The following is a 17,833-nucleotide window of genomic DNA, read 5'->3' on the forward strand; positions in this document are numbered from 1 at the left end:
ATTTTAGTACCGTATTTAAAAAGTCAGTCCATATTAACTTAGTCCTATGACGTGTCTGAAATCAATGCTTCGTTTGCGATATGAATCAGTCTGAAGCTTTAAGGAAATTTTCTACAACTGAGCTTGTCACTGACTACCTGCAAGACAAAGGTATTTTATGCATACTTCCTAACTGCAAGAACACTGTAACGAAATTACTCTCACTGACGATCTTCTGTAGCGTTGATCATCACACTGAGGAATAAAACACCCACGTTTACACTTAAAACATCCACTGAACAAATTCGACTCTAATTTAAAAGAACTTGAAAATTCGTTCCAACACTGAATGACAATTAGGCTATGTCACCATTAAACTTTACCATTGCCCAACATACTTTCTACAGTCATTGATTTAATCTAACAAATTCAACTTCAAAGAGTAATATTTTAAAATGATTTCTACTTATAAATTACTGGAACTTACCGAAAAATCATCACAGAAACCGACTTATACGCTTCCATACGCATGTACTGGTCCCGAGCCGAAGTTAATATATTCAATCCATAGCCGCTAGAGCATAGTAGAAAACCGTCATCAAATCAAGTTTTTCGGACATCTTACTAAACTTTTGGCCATTAAGAGTTGCCCAGTCAGCGATTTTATAGGAGATCTGTCTGTTTTTGGGTATCGATTGCTAAAGAATTTGGTTGTTAGCAACTAGATTTAAATCGCCTTTCATTACGTAAACGTAAAAAAAACCGTAGTCTACTACACACATTTGCATGTTAATCAATTTTTATATCCAAATAATTTATTAACTGTTAAATTTTATGACTATCGACAACACAGAACTAAAATGCGAAGACGTCCTTTTCTCCTGTTCTTCCTTCTAGGATCCAGAATCCACGTCTATTATAGTCGATGCTGCTCTTACCCATGACCTTGACCACTACTTTTCCAAGAACGGAACCAGCTAGTATAGATACATAACATACGTACAGTTACAGAAAAAAAATGGCCTGAGTCTTGATGGGACTCACTTGTGTGTAGGCAACAAGTTTCGCACAAGTAGCAAATATACAGGCGCTTTTGTTTACTACGCATGCACAATGCGTTGTATCTATTTCTAGAATTTTTATATTGTAATAGGAAAATATGCATGCAATGTAAATAAATCTTAGAATGTGCAATCATATGCAATAATAATTACGTGTGAAGTGATCTAATCCTTAAACACTGCCCCGATCACATAACACATTGATCATCCCCATGTTATAAATGGTAACATGTGGAAGACAACAACCACCAGGATCGCCACTGTCGATTGGTAACGACCACTAGATGGAACTACAGCTGCACCATGCAATTCAAATGAGAGTTATAACGTGACTTCTTTTGCAGTCTCCAGATGGCAGCATAGTGAAACTGATAAAAGTTGTTGCCTTCAAAGCCCATAGGGTTGATCAATCTGTTATACAGTAGCGTGCAAATTAATCCGAACACGACATATTTTTACATTTTCTGTCATTGTTGGCCTCACAGCTGCTCATACTGCTTTAATTGACATCTGTAGTACGTGTAATTCCATTTTTGAAGGTCTGTCATTATTTTTTTTTATAATATGTGACATTTTGCCTGTCGTTTTGTACTTATAAGCATTTCAGTTGTGTTGAAGACTTAATACTGCAATCCTGTGTACATTCTGTCGTCTTCACAAATGGATACAACTCCACGAAAACGGTCTAAAATTATAACATTAGCAGAGCATTCTTCTATGACACAGAGGCAAATTGCTGCAGAATGTCACATCGGTTTGGCTACTGTTAATTCGATCATAAAACGATACAGAGAGCCTGGATCCATCACACCCCAGAAAAAAGGAAACTGTGGCCGGAAAAGGAAGACTTCACCTGCAGATGATCGTTTAATTGTCAGGAAAAGTAAATTAAATCCTAGACTAACTGCTGTCGACTTAACCCGCGAGTTAATGGCTACCACTGGGGCGAATATTCACGTCACAACAGTGCGGCGTAGGCTTTTGGAAGCTGGACGAAGGGCTTGTAAGCCTATTAAGAAGCAACTGCTAACCCCTGTTATGTGCAAAAAACGCTTAATGTGGACAAAATTACATCAACACTGGACAGTGAATGACTGGAAGAATGTACTTTTTTCCGATGAGTCTCATTTCGAGGTCCACGGCCACCATGTTTCTTACGTATGGAAAGGATCCGAAAAAGTAACAGCAGCTCATCTCCAACAAGCACCCAAATACCCCCCTAAAGTAATGTTTTGGGGTTGTTTTACACATGAAGGACCTAGAGCATTAATACCTATCAAGGGAATGATGAATTCTGACAAATATATTCACTTATTGGAAACCAGAATCGTACCCCAGCTGAAAAAATCATTTCCGGATGGCAGAGGTGTGTTCCAACAAGACCTGGCACCATGCCATACGTCTCGAAAAACTACAGAATTCTTCAACAAGAAGAATATTCAGGTACTCCCCTGGCCAGGCAACTCACCCGACATCAACCCCATTGAGAACTTGTGGTCAATTTGCAAAAGAAGAATGCAAAAAATGGATTGTTCTACAAAGGAGAAGATGATTTCTGCCCTCATCGGTGTATGGTTTCGCGATGAAGAAATGAAGAATATTTGTGGGAAATTAGTGGAATCCATGCCAAATCGTCTCAGAGCTGTTATTAGGAACAAGGGAGGCCACATAGATTACTGAGATATGTCTTAGATCCTTTTTTTATCCCGTTTGAGTGTTTTTGCATAAGTAATTACATTGTTCGGATTAATTTGCATGCTACTGTATTGTGATCTGGGACATTGCGTATGTCATTTTATACAAATTACAGTAACTGGAGTTGCTTCTTCAGCTTACTAAATCATTTAGAATATGTATAGCATTGTCAGTTCTCTAGGCACTGCCCGGAGTGTCCGCATTTATGAATCATCTCCAGCCGACAGAAAACCCTTTGCCCTTACTGGACACAAGCAAGGCGGATTGAGAAGTGAAGGTCTGTGAGAGGATTAGACTTTAAAGCAGTGAGCTACTCACCAACCAGACATTATCACATGCTACGCAACAATGAAAAATTAAGTAAACAGGTTAAAAATAATTTTAATATGATAACATTTAAAAATGAAGGCCTCCCTGGAATAAGGATGTAAGCAACAAAACTGTAATTCATGTTTTAGGGGAAATGGAAACAATTTCAGGGGCATTATTTCATTAGGCCTATATTTTAAGGTTACCAGTTGTCCCTATTTCTCGAGGACAGTCCCCGAATTTTGCTTTTTGTCCCAGACAAAAGTCGCCCCCGGAATGTCTCTGGATTTACTAATTTGCCCCCGAATATTACCGAATTTTAATTGTTGATTATTATAATTTTATGAAAATGCTGTTTAATATATCAGTGCTTGCTGAATTCATACACAAGATCAGATATCTATGGAACATGTATATTGCTGAGATCTCCTGTAGAAAGAGAAAGATTTGACGACTGTCCCTTATTTCCGTTCAAATGTAGATGGATTTGACCTGATGAATATGATTTGACAAAATTTCTCGCTAGAAGAAATATGTGATTTCAGACAAAATAACGAAGTGGAATGAAGAAAAGTCACTCACTCTTTGCTGAAAATTGAGAGAAATTTTTTAAACTTTCTCTGAGAAAATGATTCCCTGTGCACAACTCCAGAAGTTCATTAAACTATCTCTGTGTCTTCCTGGAAGTAATGATTCAGTGGAGAGAGTTTTTTCTTCTCCTCAATGAACATGACGTGGACATCCCAAAAATCCAGACTGAATTTAGAAACTGTTGGAGCCATGCTTGCTATCTTAACCAACTTCAATACGACGGAAGTAAAATTGGGATTCATAAAAGACCTGCTTAAAAAAATAGCCTACCAGTAGTACCCAGGTAGTAATTAGAATGAATATAATGAATATTTTAATGTATAAATAGAATGAGTATTTTAATTCGTTAAAGTGTGTAAAAACAATACAAGTGAACAGCAAACTAAGAGAAATAGAGAAATATCAAAAGTAATATTTTCATATGTTGTTATCCATCTCCGGAAATTGTGAAAAAAAATTCTGGTAACCTAACTATATTTACTATCATGCCCATTTGACTAAACATGGATACAAGTTTATTCAGCCATTGAATGCAATAATTTATTGTTATAAATAAATTCTTTAAAATTATTTTTCCTACATAGGCTACATCACATGTTTCAAGAATCTGATGTTACATCTTCTTCCAGGGAGGTCTTGAAATATGACTTAATTCTACCATTTTAAATTAAATTTCGTCTTTAATATAGTTTTGTAGCAGTATTTTAATAAAACCTGAATGCTCAACAATGGAATGATTTAAAATTCAAAACTCAATACTCATTTCCTTATCTTACCCCATTATTTCCTGGCTTAGTTGACTCATGAGTGATGCCTTATTGGTGTCACTTATGAGGTTCAAATCTATTTTCGGACAGTTGACTAAACAACAATAACAGGTCCAGTTCTTATTGGCAGACAGCGGATTTTTGGTTCTGATACTGAACGTTAGGTTACATCAGTTTCAGGGAGGTCAACTCATTGCTAAGCTCCCTCTTTATGTCAAACAACGTGACATCTTGTTGCTGTGTAGGGACCGAAAATCCGCTGTCTGCTTATTAGCTTTGCAGTGCAGTGCACTCTGTTACGCTTAAGCAAGCATATGCGAAGTGAAGAAATTTGTGCAAGTTCAGTTTTGTTGAAACTGAATCCGACAAAATGATAAAGTTCTTTTCATGATTAGTGGTTGAAAAATGATAACTACTATATAAAAATTGGCTGCTTAAGGGAGAGGATGAACTTTCTTCCAGATGAAAAGCACATAATATTTCATTACAGTTTAGTATGATAGCGTTAAAGCTGTTAATAAACATTTGATATCAGACAAGCACAAAGAAAACTACAAAATACAACTTAGGAATAATTTATTATGAAATGTATGCCCCCGCCACAATATTCAACTGAACATAATCAGTTACAGTGACTAAGTTGCAGTGGCGTAGCATGAAATTTTGAGCAGGGGAAGCTAACTCAAGTTGTCTTTCATGCAATATGAGAAAACGTATTACAAAAATACAGTCTTAAAATAAATTGTAGTCAATGTCAAGTCAGCAGTCGAAGATTGGTTGGAACCTCGTAAGTAAAACCAATGAGGCATGACCTCAAATGGTACGTAGTAAAATATGATTTCACGGTTTACACATATCTCTTAACAAATAGACACATAAACGTATAACATTAGCTCACTCCCTGTCATACTTAGAGAAATCACAATATTAACGGTCAATAGATACAGTATTAGTATCATTACGTAAGTATGCGTCTGTCTTTTGGTTGTGTCCTTCATTGACAGCAAGGGAGTCGGTCATTTGTTTTTTAAATCACACTTTTGTTCGTAAGTCAGTCTTGATAATACAATTGTCCTAAAAAAATTCAAGTAAATTAGTGTCAGGATCTGTTATTTCGTTCATTATTTATTATATCAGCCACAATGCACACTAACACTTCAACTGAACACAACTGACGAAAAGGGATAACTCGGAAACTACTTATTTTAAATGTTAAAGCTAGCTTCTTGGCTTCTTGCGAGCCTTGCGACTAGGGTAGTTTAGTTAGAAAGGGATGGAAAATCTGTGGGTTGGATTACACAGAAGAAACCAGTCTGCTTGGAAGCTAGTGTGTGCAGGCTTCTTGTTTACTGCTGCATCACAAATCATCCTGCGCTGCCACATCACAATATTTAACGCGTAAATATCAATTCTATTAAAATTAATAAATAATTTTCTCCATAAACTGCAGGTTTATTATGAAATTATTATTAACTGGGGAAGCTAAGCTTTTTAGCTTACATTGACGCTACGCCACTGCTAAGTTGACTTTAACTCTATGTAAAATATCATCATTCCTACAATTCACAAGATTGTGGTACCATAAACTTTACTCTTTGGTTTTAATTACTCTTCATCAGCGAAAAAAAAAAAAAATTAGCTGTGGGCAAACCAAAAGTGAAGCTCTTGTCATGGGTGTTCTTTTAAGGGCTTCTGAACGACCTAAAATTATCTCATTCTCAATTGGTTCGGAGTCTCAAGTAAGAGTAACAAGCATTTCCCATTACTTAGTATATTTTCGACTTTTATGAAGACAGTAATGACCACAAATCACAAACAGAGAATGCAGAGAGCATTTCAAATAAAATCAAATTGACTGTTGCAGAAAATGGACTTACTGTAAGTCAATTTAAATTGCATTGTAGCTTATTCAGAAGACAGAAATGAGAGTGCATAGAGCATTTCAAATAAAATAAAATCAACTGTTGCAGAAAATGAACTTACTGTAAGTCAATTTAAAATGCATTGTAGCTTATTCAGAAGACAGAAATGAGAGTGTACAGAGCATTTGAAATAAAATCAAATCGATTGTTGCAGAAAATGAACTTAATTTAAATAGCATTGTACCTTATTCAGAAGACAGAAATAAGAGTGCACAAAGCATTTCAAATAAGATAAAATCAATTGTTGCAGAAAACGGACTTAATTTAAATAGAATTGTAGTTTATTTGGAAGACAGAAATGAGAGTGCACAGAGCATTTCAAATAAAATCAAATGAATTGTTGCAGAAAATAGACTTAATTTAAATAGCATTGTAGTGTATCCGGAAGAAATAAGAGTATATAGAGCATTTCAAACAAAATAAAATCGTTGAAGAAAATAGACTTAGTTTAAATAGCATTGTAGCTTATTCAGAAGATAGAAATGAAAGTGGAGAGAGTACTTCAAATAAAATTAAATCAATTATTGCAGAAAATGGACTTATTGTTAGGCCTAGTTTAAATAATATTGTAGCGTATTTGATTGATAATGACTCTGTTAACTATGGTAAATACAATCAGTGTTCACAAAAATGAAAGACGAAAATCCTAATAAGTTACAACACCTAAAGGCTACTAAAAACTGGTGTCGCCACGTACTGCATAATTGTGCTAAATTTGGTTTTAAATTGCTTAAATATGATGTTGATACATAAGTTCTAAAAATATATTCCAACTTATTACTACCCTTTGAAGTTGAATTTATTAGATTAAATCAATGACTGTAGAAAGTGTGTTGGGCAATGGTAAAGTTTAATGGTGATATAGCCTACTTGTCATTAAGTGTTGGAACGAATTTTCAAGTTCTTTTAAGTTAGAGTCGAATTTGTCCAGTGAATGTTTTAAGTGTAAATGTGACTGTTTTATTCCTCTGTGAGACAATCAGAGTACGAAGGGAACTACCTTAGCACTAGTTTAGCTTCGCTAATAGTTACAAATTCAGCTTCTTGTATAGCAGATACAAATGTACTTCTACAACTAAAAATTTCACTAGTTTACCATTCGTCGGCATGTACTTGCATAAATACTGTGAGTTAGGTTAGGTTAGTTGAAGGGTGCAACTAAGTGACGAGAGACTGAGGAATGTGCCAAGGTTAGAGTGTGTTAGATAAAGGAACAGCTAAGTAACAAGAGAGCTGCAATAAGGTTAAAATGGGTTAGATGAGGAAATATCTAAGTGACAGAAGACCAAAGACTGTAACAAAGTTAGTCACAAAATAATATCTCTTCACATCTGGCCACAGTTGGTGCCACTAGAGTAAACAAATATGTGAGGCTACTTGTCCCTAATGTATATCAAATTCAGTGCTGTCATGGTGCCCATATGACATATAAGAACCATTATATAAAAGAATGGTTGAAAACCCCTGTAGAGCTGCAGATATACGCTCCAGGATTCATAAAAGCATGTGTGCCTCTACTAACCTTTGATGAAGGATTGGTGGAGCAGAGAAAAATTCTCTCCAGTACCAGAATTCGAACCCGGGTTTTCAGCTCTACGTGCTGACGCTCTATCCATTAAGCTACACCGGATTTCAATTCCAATGCCAAATTGAATCCTCTCAGTTTAAGCTCCACCTCTTAGTTTCTCTTTAGTGGCCAACCATCATGCACTGTGTTATAATGTGTGACAGTGGCACAATGTCCAACACACTAATGTGCAGAGGTGCATTCATTACGAGTAACTAAGTGGCCGGGATCCGACGGAATGAGCCCCGTCTTAAATCACTAAGTGATTATATACGCATATCATATTATTGTGTTGTACCGAAGTAGGCCTACATATGATATTTCCGTGCAGGAATTCTGCGTTATAATATGATGAAGGATCAGTGGAGCAAAGAAAAATTCTCTCCTGCACCGGGAATATCATATGTACTTGAGTAGAACGCAATAATCTACTAACCTTGTTTTACAATTAAAAGATAAAGTAAAACTTTTTTTTTTACTTCCTTAACATAAAAACATTAATTAAATGGCGGTTGCAGAGATACAGAGAGGAAAGTAAAATATATTTAAAGGGAGAAAAATATGGGGTGAGGTGTATGGTCAAGAAAAAATGAACCACGACAGCACTGATCAAACCCAACCTAACCTTACCACTGACAGAAGATCTAAACTTGTCTCTGAGGGTATGGAGGAGGAGGAGGAGGGATAGAAAAGGAAATCAAATTGTCCTTCTATTCCAAACAAATTGGTTAAAATCACACATTGCGTGTGAGGCAATCGCGAAAATGGTATGTTATGCATTGCCGTTAGCAAAACTCAGCAACTCTTCACATGACATCTACAATCCTTTACACAACTTGTACCAAAATAAAAAACAATAAATTAAATGGCATATGTAACAACTGTTTTAAACACTTACAACAATGAGACGACATTTGAAGTATCACCATTTACACACATTGAAACGATAGAATTGCGCCAACTGTCTACCAAATTTTATACGTCAAAATCTCCAACTTAGTAAATGACTATAACCTTATTTAGAATAATGGAATAAACTTAGCACTCCTTTTAGACTTTACACGAAATCAGAGAAAACCTGGTATTAGCCTAGATCATAGTACATAAATATGATTTAGGGTATTAGTAATGGAGTTCAATAAAACTGCATGTTTTACCGTTGGGGATATGTACTAATAGTTCTTAATGTTGAAAGTTTACCGGACTGTAACTGAAAAAGAACACAATCTTTTCGAAGCATGGGAGAAGTGAATAACGAATCTCGCAATGTTATGATTTTGCTTCGAATGTGTGGCATTTAAACATTGTCTTATAGGTTATATGAGAAAAATTGCCATTAGATTCCATTTAGAAAATGGTAAGTATGTGATACACCACGTCGTTTGCCTATTAAGCGGAGATAGATAAAATTTAAACCGCACATGATCTATGTAGTGTTACATTAAAATAAACTATAAATTTCAAGTTCTTAGAAGTCTTAAGATTCCAGTGAGAAAGTGAACATGGTGAAAATGTATACTATAGAAAAAATAATTTTATATATGACTATATAAAACGTTCATCGTCGAGAAGATGTCAAAGGAAATTTAATAGAAAATACCCGAATTGCACAGTACCGTACCGGTACCAAGTAAAACTAAGATTTACAAATTCGTGGTAAAAGTTTGTGCATCGGAATCAGTAGGCCTACTCAACAAAAAGAGAAGTAGCCGAAGAAACAGACGAGATAGGTGCCCGATTAGAAGCTAATCCAAGAAAGTCTATACGTAAAGCCTACTATCAAATAGCAGAACAAGCCGGAATATCGAGATTCTCCGTACAAGTTGAACAAAATTGTTAGAATCATATAAAATTGCAATTACTCCTGCTAGTGAATATACTAGTAATGGTAAATTATTGCAGTTCGTTTCAACAACTAGTACATCAGTGGCGAGGTGTGGTTTTATTCAAAGTGTAAGCTGTCGAAAGTTCGAAACAGACCACGAACGCCGATTTAGTGTTGTTCCAATATTAACCCTCTTTAACGTACCAATATCACCCTTCCTACCTCAAGCAAATAGTTTATACCCAATTATTTACAGTCATGAGAATGATAGCTTATCGTCCGTTTTCTGTTCTGTGCTTTTCTTTCACACTGCGGCCAGCGCACGGCGACTCGCACGCCGGCCGCAGCATCTCGGACTCCGTTTCCTCGCGTGGAACGCAACATTATATTGTGTGAGTGAACGTCGGTAGCACTGAAGCCATTGTTTAGTTTTGTTTCGTTCCTGTTCCATGCGTATAAATGTACGAGTCTTAAGTGCTAATTGAGTTACGAGTGTTAGCAGTTTGTTTCGTTCCTGTTCCATGCGTATAAATGTACGAGTTTTAAGTGCTAATTAGGCCTAAGTTGCGAGTGTTATCAGTACTTGCGCAGTTTTCCATAATGCCTCGACACGATTATACATTACCACAAAGGATTTTTATCTACGACACATATGTGATAACAAACTCTTGTAGGGAAGTAAGAAAGCGATTTGAAACACAATTTCCCGGTTTACCTATCCCACACAGAGAAACCGTGCGAAGACTTGTGAACAAATTCAGGGAAACGGGGTCGATTCGCGATAGAAAGCGAAGAGTAACAAAACGAGTTCTTACTGAGGAGAAGTTGGATGATATTGGAGAACATTTAGAACACAGTCCTCAAAAATCTCTACGGCTGCTTGCACAGGAAACAGATGTTTCGATGAGCACAGCATGGCGAGCTACTAAGCTCTTGAAATTGACATCATACAAGGTCACTGTGGCCCAAGAATTGCTGGCATGTGATCATCATTGTCGGGTAGGCCTACATTTCTGTAATTGGATTTTGCGAAATGTCAATGATAGAGTAATTGACCCATGCTTAATATTCTTCTCTGACGAAGCATGGTTCCATTTACATGGTTATGTTTCGTCGCAAAATAACAGATATTGGAGCACAGAGAAACCCGCTTCAGTGCGGCTGCCGTTCACTCACACAACCTACTGTTCCGTGCCACTCCCGGGCGAGCCGTCGTGCGCTGGCCGCAGTGTGAAAGAAAAGCATTGTATTTCTGTAGTTAAGACCTAGGCCTATCAAAATTGTATTATTTACTGTAGGCTTGAAAACATACATTTTATTCTTTAAGATTACCGTATTAACATAGAATTACATATTCATGTTTGTCCAACAGTTCAGTGTACCGGTATCGTAGTTTCTTAAAAAATAAATAATCATTTCTAGTAGAAATGATGGTTTCTTTTCAGTATTAGGAGCAATGACTTTTCAGTCAATAATGAAAGCTTCGATAGTCTCTTTTTATTCTGACAATTATTTATGTATTTATCTCTTCAGAGTAAAAATGTGATTCCAATGACGCGCTTGTGACAGGAATATATTGTTAAGTGTAAGATTAACAAATTTGAACATTTCTGGATAGTGCTACTTAATTACACACTTGCTGTAGGCCTAAGTTATATAAATGCCTGAGAAAATCAGAAGACGTACTTTTCTTACAGAATTTCTCATTTTTAAATAAGTAACTGAAAGTTCACTCAACAACCGAAGAGTCCGCAGCTGTGGAGTAACAGCATGTCTGACAATAAAACAAACAGGCCCTGGTTCAAATCCTGGATGGAACAAGTTACATGGTCGAAATTTTTTCCAGTGTTTTCTCTCAATCCATCGAAAGCAAATGCTGCGCAACTTCCGCACTGAACTCTGGACTCATCTTGCTAGTATTAGGCATATTAATTATCTTAATTTCACTCTGACAACCATAGCAGTTGATAAGCATCGTAAATAAACCTAAATAAACCAATCAAAAAACCGAGGAAAATATTTTAAAAAGTCGTAGGAGATTATCAGAGAAGCAATATGTTTTGGAATTTAATACCATACCTTTAAACTTGGGCTATACCGTATAGTCAAGAAGTATGATGAAATCGAATCAATGAGTTCAAAAACGAGTCATCTCCATTTTTTTTTACAAGATCTAGTTTCTTTCACTATCCTGTTCTACTGAGATAGACCATTTAGGCTGAAAACAAGTCATCTACTCCTATTGAATATAGTGTCTCTTACCAATTGCTTTGATGAGATTTACCACTATGTCCCCACTACGTGGGCATTCATTTCACCCATGTAACCATAATTTTGGGATCATGAAGATAAAAATTCAAAGCAAAGACCGTACTGTATATTAACAACCCTGCCAGGGATGACCTCTATCTCCCTCACAAAATATAATTATTTTAATAAGAGTATATTTTATAAAGTACAGTATAAAGCAAGCAAATAAAATAATATTAATGTATTATCATCACTGGCAAGCTGACAACAATCAATAACTTAGGAATTACACATCTTATCTTAAATTATTATTATTATTATTATTATTATTATTATTATTATTATTATTATTATTACCATCAAGATGCAATACAAGCAACTCACTGAGACCAAGTGTTGAGCCATATCAAATGAGGATAATAATAATTTATGTATGGTATTTTCTATCCAGGATTCTATCTCTCCTTCATCAGAAATCTTAATTCGCACCCTGCTTTCCACCATCTCACTTACAGTAATTCCATTTCCAATTTTCATTCAAAGATAAGTAAAATATCTCTTTGTGTTCAAACATAGACCTAGTTGCAACAAGTTTACCACTGTAGTTCTATCTTATGGGCGCAAAAGATAAAAATTTCGTTTTCACTTCTTGATCAAGAGCATATGTACGTTTAGACGACTGAAAGAAATAGTACAAGTTTAACTGCTTTATATGACCTACAGAAAATTAAAAAATCAGATTAATTTTATATGCATAGCAGTGGACAAATAAGGTATGATTTAATTCAGCTTTAGCCTGAGCTTGTGAACCTCTGTCCTCCCAAGACTTGCATTAAAATTTGTGCTAGTATTCCTCCCCCCTCCCACCCACTTGCAACAATATTTCTTTAAAAATTTCAAAAACATGCATACCAGTTGCCAATGCTATGTGGTTCCAACTGAAATCACTAAAACTAAGAGACCTTTTCTGAATGTCACCAGTGTTAACGTGCCGGAACATTGTGGAAACTAATTGGACTTTTTTTTTTTACCAGTGATTTCGTGCATTAATTATAAACGCTATAGATGAGGCATCAATGACATCTGCTTTTATTTCCTTTTCAGTCAGCACTTATAAAAAATTGGAGCAGTCAGATTGGTTTGGATAAAACATTGGATCAATTAGATTGGTTTGGTTATTCTAAATAATAATAATAATAATAATAATAATAATAATAATAATAATAATAAAGGTCGAGTGTCCTGTTTATCTTAAATTTCTGTAAAATTTACTAAACCTAAAATTCATTGGCTTCAAAATAGGCCTACTCATGAAGAGTTATCTTATGTTCAGCTAAAACACAAGTGATATCAGATGATATAAGCTTACCTTTGTTACTCCAAATATGGGACTAGCCGAAAAGGTGAAGAAAACTGTAATAATATAATTATCAAACAAACACTCCCTTTTAAAAGTTGTAGTATCGAGTATCAAAACTCTAAAACGGGTATTGTTATGAATATTGAGAAATTGTAGTATCGAACCATTTCTAGTTTGTAGCTATTGCTCCATATTAAATTCCCTTCTTCTGTCATTTTTCGTTCTCTTTTAATTTTCTTTGAAAATTTTGATATGCATACATTTATTCAAAATGAAAATGAAAAATGATGCATACTCTAACTTTAGAATAATTTATTTCAGTGAGTACCCCTAACCTTAATTTATTAAAAAAAAATAGATGAATGGTAAAGACATGATAAATTCTTACTTTTTTTCTCTCTCTCACTCTTTTTTTTAAGAAAATCGGGCTGCAAATCCGGGCAACTTTGGAATGCATTGATAAAATATACACAAATCAGCCTGAATTCTGCTGGTATTTGAAAGTAAGTATTTAGCATATCTGCCTAGCCTATAGATGAGATATCTCCATTAAATACTTACTTTTTTAAGTGGAGTGATTTTAATGGTTGCTTTCATGTTTTAGTTTCATAAAATTAATACTATGTAAGTAACCGGTAATATCAACAATGGTCAACATTATAAAAATAGTGTTTGAAGTTGACGTCATAATATTATTAAATCCTTTGTGGTTATACATGCAGTATAGGCCCTTAATTCTTTCTTGCTTTATGGTACAATGTGCTTCATGCATATCATGATAGTTTCTCCTGGTTAATATCTAATACTGAAGTCTCAGAATTGAGTAGTATGCCATCTTTCACATATTTTTGTCTTATTTATTACATGGAACAACTTTTAGATAAAATTTCCACTCTGTAATATGAAAAGTTATGCAAGAGAATTGTGTTTATTGACAAATCTTAACTTTTACAACTAAGCAAAGATAATCAGGAAACACACAGAATATTCTTCAGTTTCGAATTCCTTGCATTTTAACGTAAAGTGTATTTCTTGTTTACTTAGTTAAAATGCACAGCCTGTGGAGAGGCATCTGATAAATGGCATGACGTCAGCTTGTCAGAAATATTTGAAGATCGGACTGGGCATGCCAACGTGCACTATGCTGCCAAGTGCAAACTGTGTGTTAAAGAAAATAATTTAAGTAAGTTTCACAAAGTTAATAAACATATCACTAAATTCAGTTATTCAATTATTTTCAATCATTCTGATTGCCTTTCAATTTTCAGGCATCCTGGAGGATACAATACAACCTTACACCAAAGCTGACCATGAAAAGTTCAAAACCATTGTTGTATTTGATTGTAGAGGCGTTGAACTAGTGGACTGTGAATTCAGGGTGAGAGAGATATTTCTTCTTTATTTTTTATCACAGCTTACACCACAGCCTTTTCTGACTTCAAGAGAAATGTCACATTTTGTAGTTCTATTTACCGGTAATATTTATTTACTTATTAATTTGTAAGTTAAATTTCTTTAAGGAATTTCTTTTACTTACTCTTTCTGTTTCTTCCTTGAACTGTTTTTACTTCACTCTATAATTTAAATTTCCGTGTGCACTCTAGCTGTTAATAGTGATTAAAACAGGTATTTAGCTATTTTTAACTTGTTTATGACATAAGTCTACTATTGTCAGAATGTTAGGATTTGCAACTATATATTGTACAAAAATTGTTTCTCTATTGTATTTATTAACATTCCATGGTATTCGTACAGTGCTACACAGCTAGAATATGGAACATGTCAAACGAAAAAGAAATCTTAATAGTACTATAAAGTCTTAATTATAGTCACAATTCAGTTAGCCTACAGAAGAGTTTTACAATATAGTCTACTAGTACAACACAATTATTAGTACCGGTATCAATACTTGATAGAACACAGAAATATTCATGAAGCGTTGTTGAATGTCATGAATTCACCTAAAGAATAGAAGGTGTGAGACATTAGGTAGGTACTTCTTTAATTTGACCCTAAATAATCTTATGTTTTGAGTTTCATTTTCTATATCCATAGGGAGGCTATTAAAAATTTTTACTGCTACAACGCACTCCCTTTTGATAGCATGATAGACTTGCCGATGGAGTAAGAAAGTCATTTTTTGACACGTATTTACTGTATGCTATGAACTGTTGAATTAGTTACAAAGTTTTCACGATTACATACGAGGAAGATTATTAGTAAAAATATACTGACAAGCCATGGGCATTATTTGTAGTTTTTTCTTTTTTAAATAGTCCTATACGATTCCCAGACATTTGAGACGTTTGAGATGGGCAGGGCATGTAGCACGTATGGGCGAATCCAGAAATGCATATAGAGTGTTAGTTGGGAGGCCAGAGGGAAAAAGACCTTTAGGGAGGCCGAGACGTAGATGGGAAGATAATATTAAAATGGATTTGAGGGAGGTGAGATATGATGCTAGAGACTGGATTAATCTTGCTTAGGATAGGGACCAATGGCGGGCTTATGTGAGGGCGGCAATGAACCTCTGGGTTCCTTAAAAGCCAGTAAGTAAGTAAGTACACGATTCCCTAGATTTGGCACCTACTATTATTCTAATTACTCTTTTTTGCAGTAGGAATATACTGTTACTATTGTGGAATTTCCCCAGAATATTATTCCAGAACTCGTTACCGAGTGGAAGTGTGCAAAGTATATTGTTTTAAAGGTATTGATATTTACTATCTCTTGCATAGATCTATTAGCAAAACATGCTGAATTTAGTTTGGGGGTAATTTCTTTAATATGATTTTTCCAATTAGCACATTATCGATTTATAAGCCAAGAAATTTGGTTGTTGTTTCTATTAGAGACCTGTTATTAATTTATTGTTTCGAAACTACTTACATGCCATCTTGTTCAGCTAATGTCATTTGGGACCTGGAAGGTTTGTCACATGTATTAAGTCTTTTATAACACAACAGAGTGGAACCTTTCAAGTCTTGAGCGACAGTAACTTGCTGTTAAAAAAATTTAAAAAAGGGACAAATTTATATGTTTCAGTCATCTATTTATTTTCCCCATTAGAGTTTAAAATTTTACATACTTATTAGATATTTATCATACTGTAATTCTTCTTTTTTCCCCCCAGGATGGTTGGAGTGCAGTTGCTGAAGATAGTGGCCATGTTTTTCCGGAAGTAGATCTTAGTGAAAAAGAATGGGTGGAATGGGATGAGAAAACAAAACAATCTGTAGGAATATACAGTATTGAACATCAGTTTGTACGCATTAAATAAAATGTTTAACACGGAAAATACTGAGAATAATGTTTGAGGTTTTGTCTTACACCAGTTTTTGTTTCTTGAAGCGCATTACACACATGTTTACTGATTAAAAGTTTTCAGAATGCATTGCATTGTTTGTTCGACTTTTGAAAGTAAATGTTCATATCATTTTCAAACTGGATAGAAAGTTTTTCGTATCTTTTCCAAGTATCCAGTCATTCATATCACTAAATAAATTTACCCTGCAACAAGAATGAGCATGAGGAAGTGTTAAGTTCCGATATGTATTTTTATGTTATACTTGGGAACATTGAGATGTAATTCTGTTATTAAATACATTTTTCAACTGTATATTTTCAAAATAGTTCTTATGCATTAAAGTAATTATAACCGAGTTCAACTATTATTAATCCCTTTATTTTAAGGTTCTTGTGGGGTTATGACTTACTTCTGGATAAGTTCACATAACCCAACATTAGATACATTGTCCATCCAAGTGGTTATGTTGCAGAGTTGTCGAAACGGGGGAAATCACGTGACAGATATTTACTTAACAAGCCCTTTTCTTTAAATTATTTTAAACAATTTTGTAATATTACGTAGAATTCCAATTCCTTATAGCAGATATTTTCAGGAAAGAGTCGAACAGCCCAGCCATAGCCTTTACAGAGGGGTCAGCAGAAACGGGTGGGGGAAACCGGGATGTGACATAACCACTTTGTCGGACAGTACAATCACAAGACAAGAGAGACAACCCAATCCAAAATATATTTCCTGATTAACTATGCTAGAAATCAAACCCAGGCCACTTGATCAGAAAGCAGATACAATACCACTACCTACTCCAGCTGATCTGCATCCATTAACTTTTTAATATATGAGGTGTAATTTAAATAAAAGAACCGTGTGCACTCTACAAGGGAAACTTGTAATAATGGGGAGCAAATCAAGCTTCTCGAATCAAAGGAACCTGGACTGATAAACATTCCATGGCTGTTTAACTCATCCTTTTAAATAAAAGAGACATAGTGTGCCCCTTTGAGTTATACCCCATGTATAACTTCATTGTACAAGGTGCAACAATTCAAATCATATGATGGTAGTGATTGTTTGTCAATGAGCTGTCATTTTGTTTGACATGGAAATGTGGACTGTAGGGTAACGTGCTTTCATAGTCCTGTTTCAAGAACGATTCTCCAATTGCTACAAAGCATATAGGCGTATTGAGGTGACACTTCA

At 35.0% G+C, this 17,833-nt stretch overlaps 2 protein-coding genes across 5 annotated transcripts in view; one reads left to right on the forward strand and one right to left on the reverse strand.

The window, feature by feature from the left end:
- The window catches only part of mms4 (Methyl methanesulfonate sensitivity 4), a 64,029-nt gene extending 55,081 nt beyond the window's left edge, over positions 1-8,948 (reverse strand). Inside the window, exon 1 of the mRNA XM_069830839.1 lies at positions 8,790-8,948. The gene's annotated coding sequence lies outside the window, so the exon portion shown is untranslated. The remainder of the gene's footprint in view (positions 1-8,789) is intronic.
- Positions 8,949-9,095: 147 nt separating this feature from the next.
- Positions 9,096-16,988, forward strand: LOC138703174 (UPF0587 protein CG4646). 4 transcript variants are annotated; one of them, XM_069830845.1, is made up of 5 exons: positions 9,096-9,248; positions 13,746-13,829; positions 14,371-14,509; positions 14,595-14,704; positions 16,460-16,988. In XM_069830845.1, exons 1-5 carry the CDS (start codon positions 9,246-9,248, stop codon positions 16,604-16,606), a joined length of 483 nt encoding a protein of 160 aa, XP_069686946.1. In that variant the 5' UTR covers positions 9,096-9,245; the 3' UTR covers positions 16,607-16,988. The 4 variants fall into 4 exon arrangements, with proteins under 4 accessions (XP_069686946.1, XP_069686947.1, XP_069686944.1 ...); XM_069830846.1 differs by lacking the exon at positions 9,096-9,248 and adding an exon at positions 9,761-9,779; XM_069830843.1 differs by lacking the exon at positions 9,096-9,248 and adding an exon at positions 10,268-10,715.
- The last annotated feature ends 845 nt before the right edge of the window (positions 16,989-17,833 follow it).

Source organism: Periplaneta americana, chromosome 7 (assembly GCF_040183065.1).
Source record: "Periplaneta americana isolate PAMFEO1 chromosome 7, P.americana_PAMFEO1_priV1, whole genome shotgun sequence".
In the NCBI taxonomy this organism is placed as follows: Eukaryota; Metazoa; Arthropoda; class Insecta; order Blattodea; family Blattidae; genus Periplaneta; species Periplaneta americana.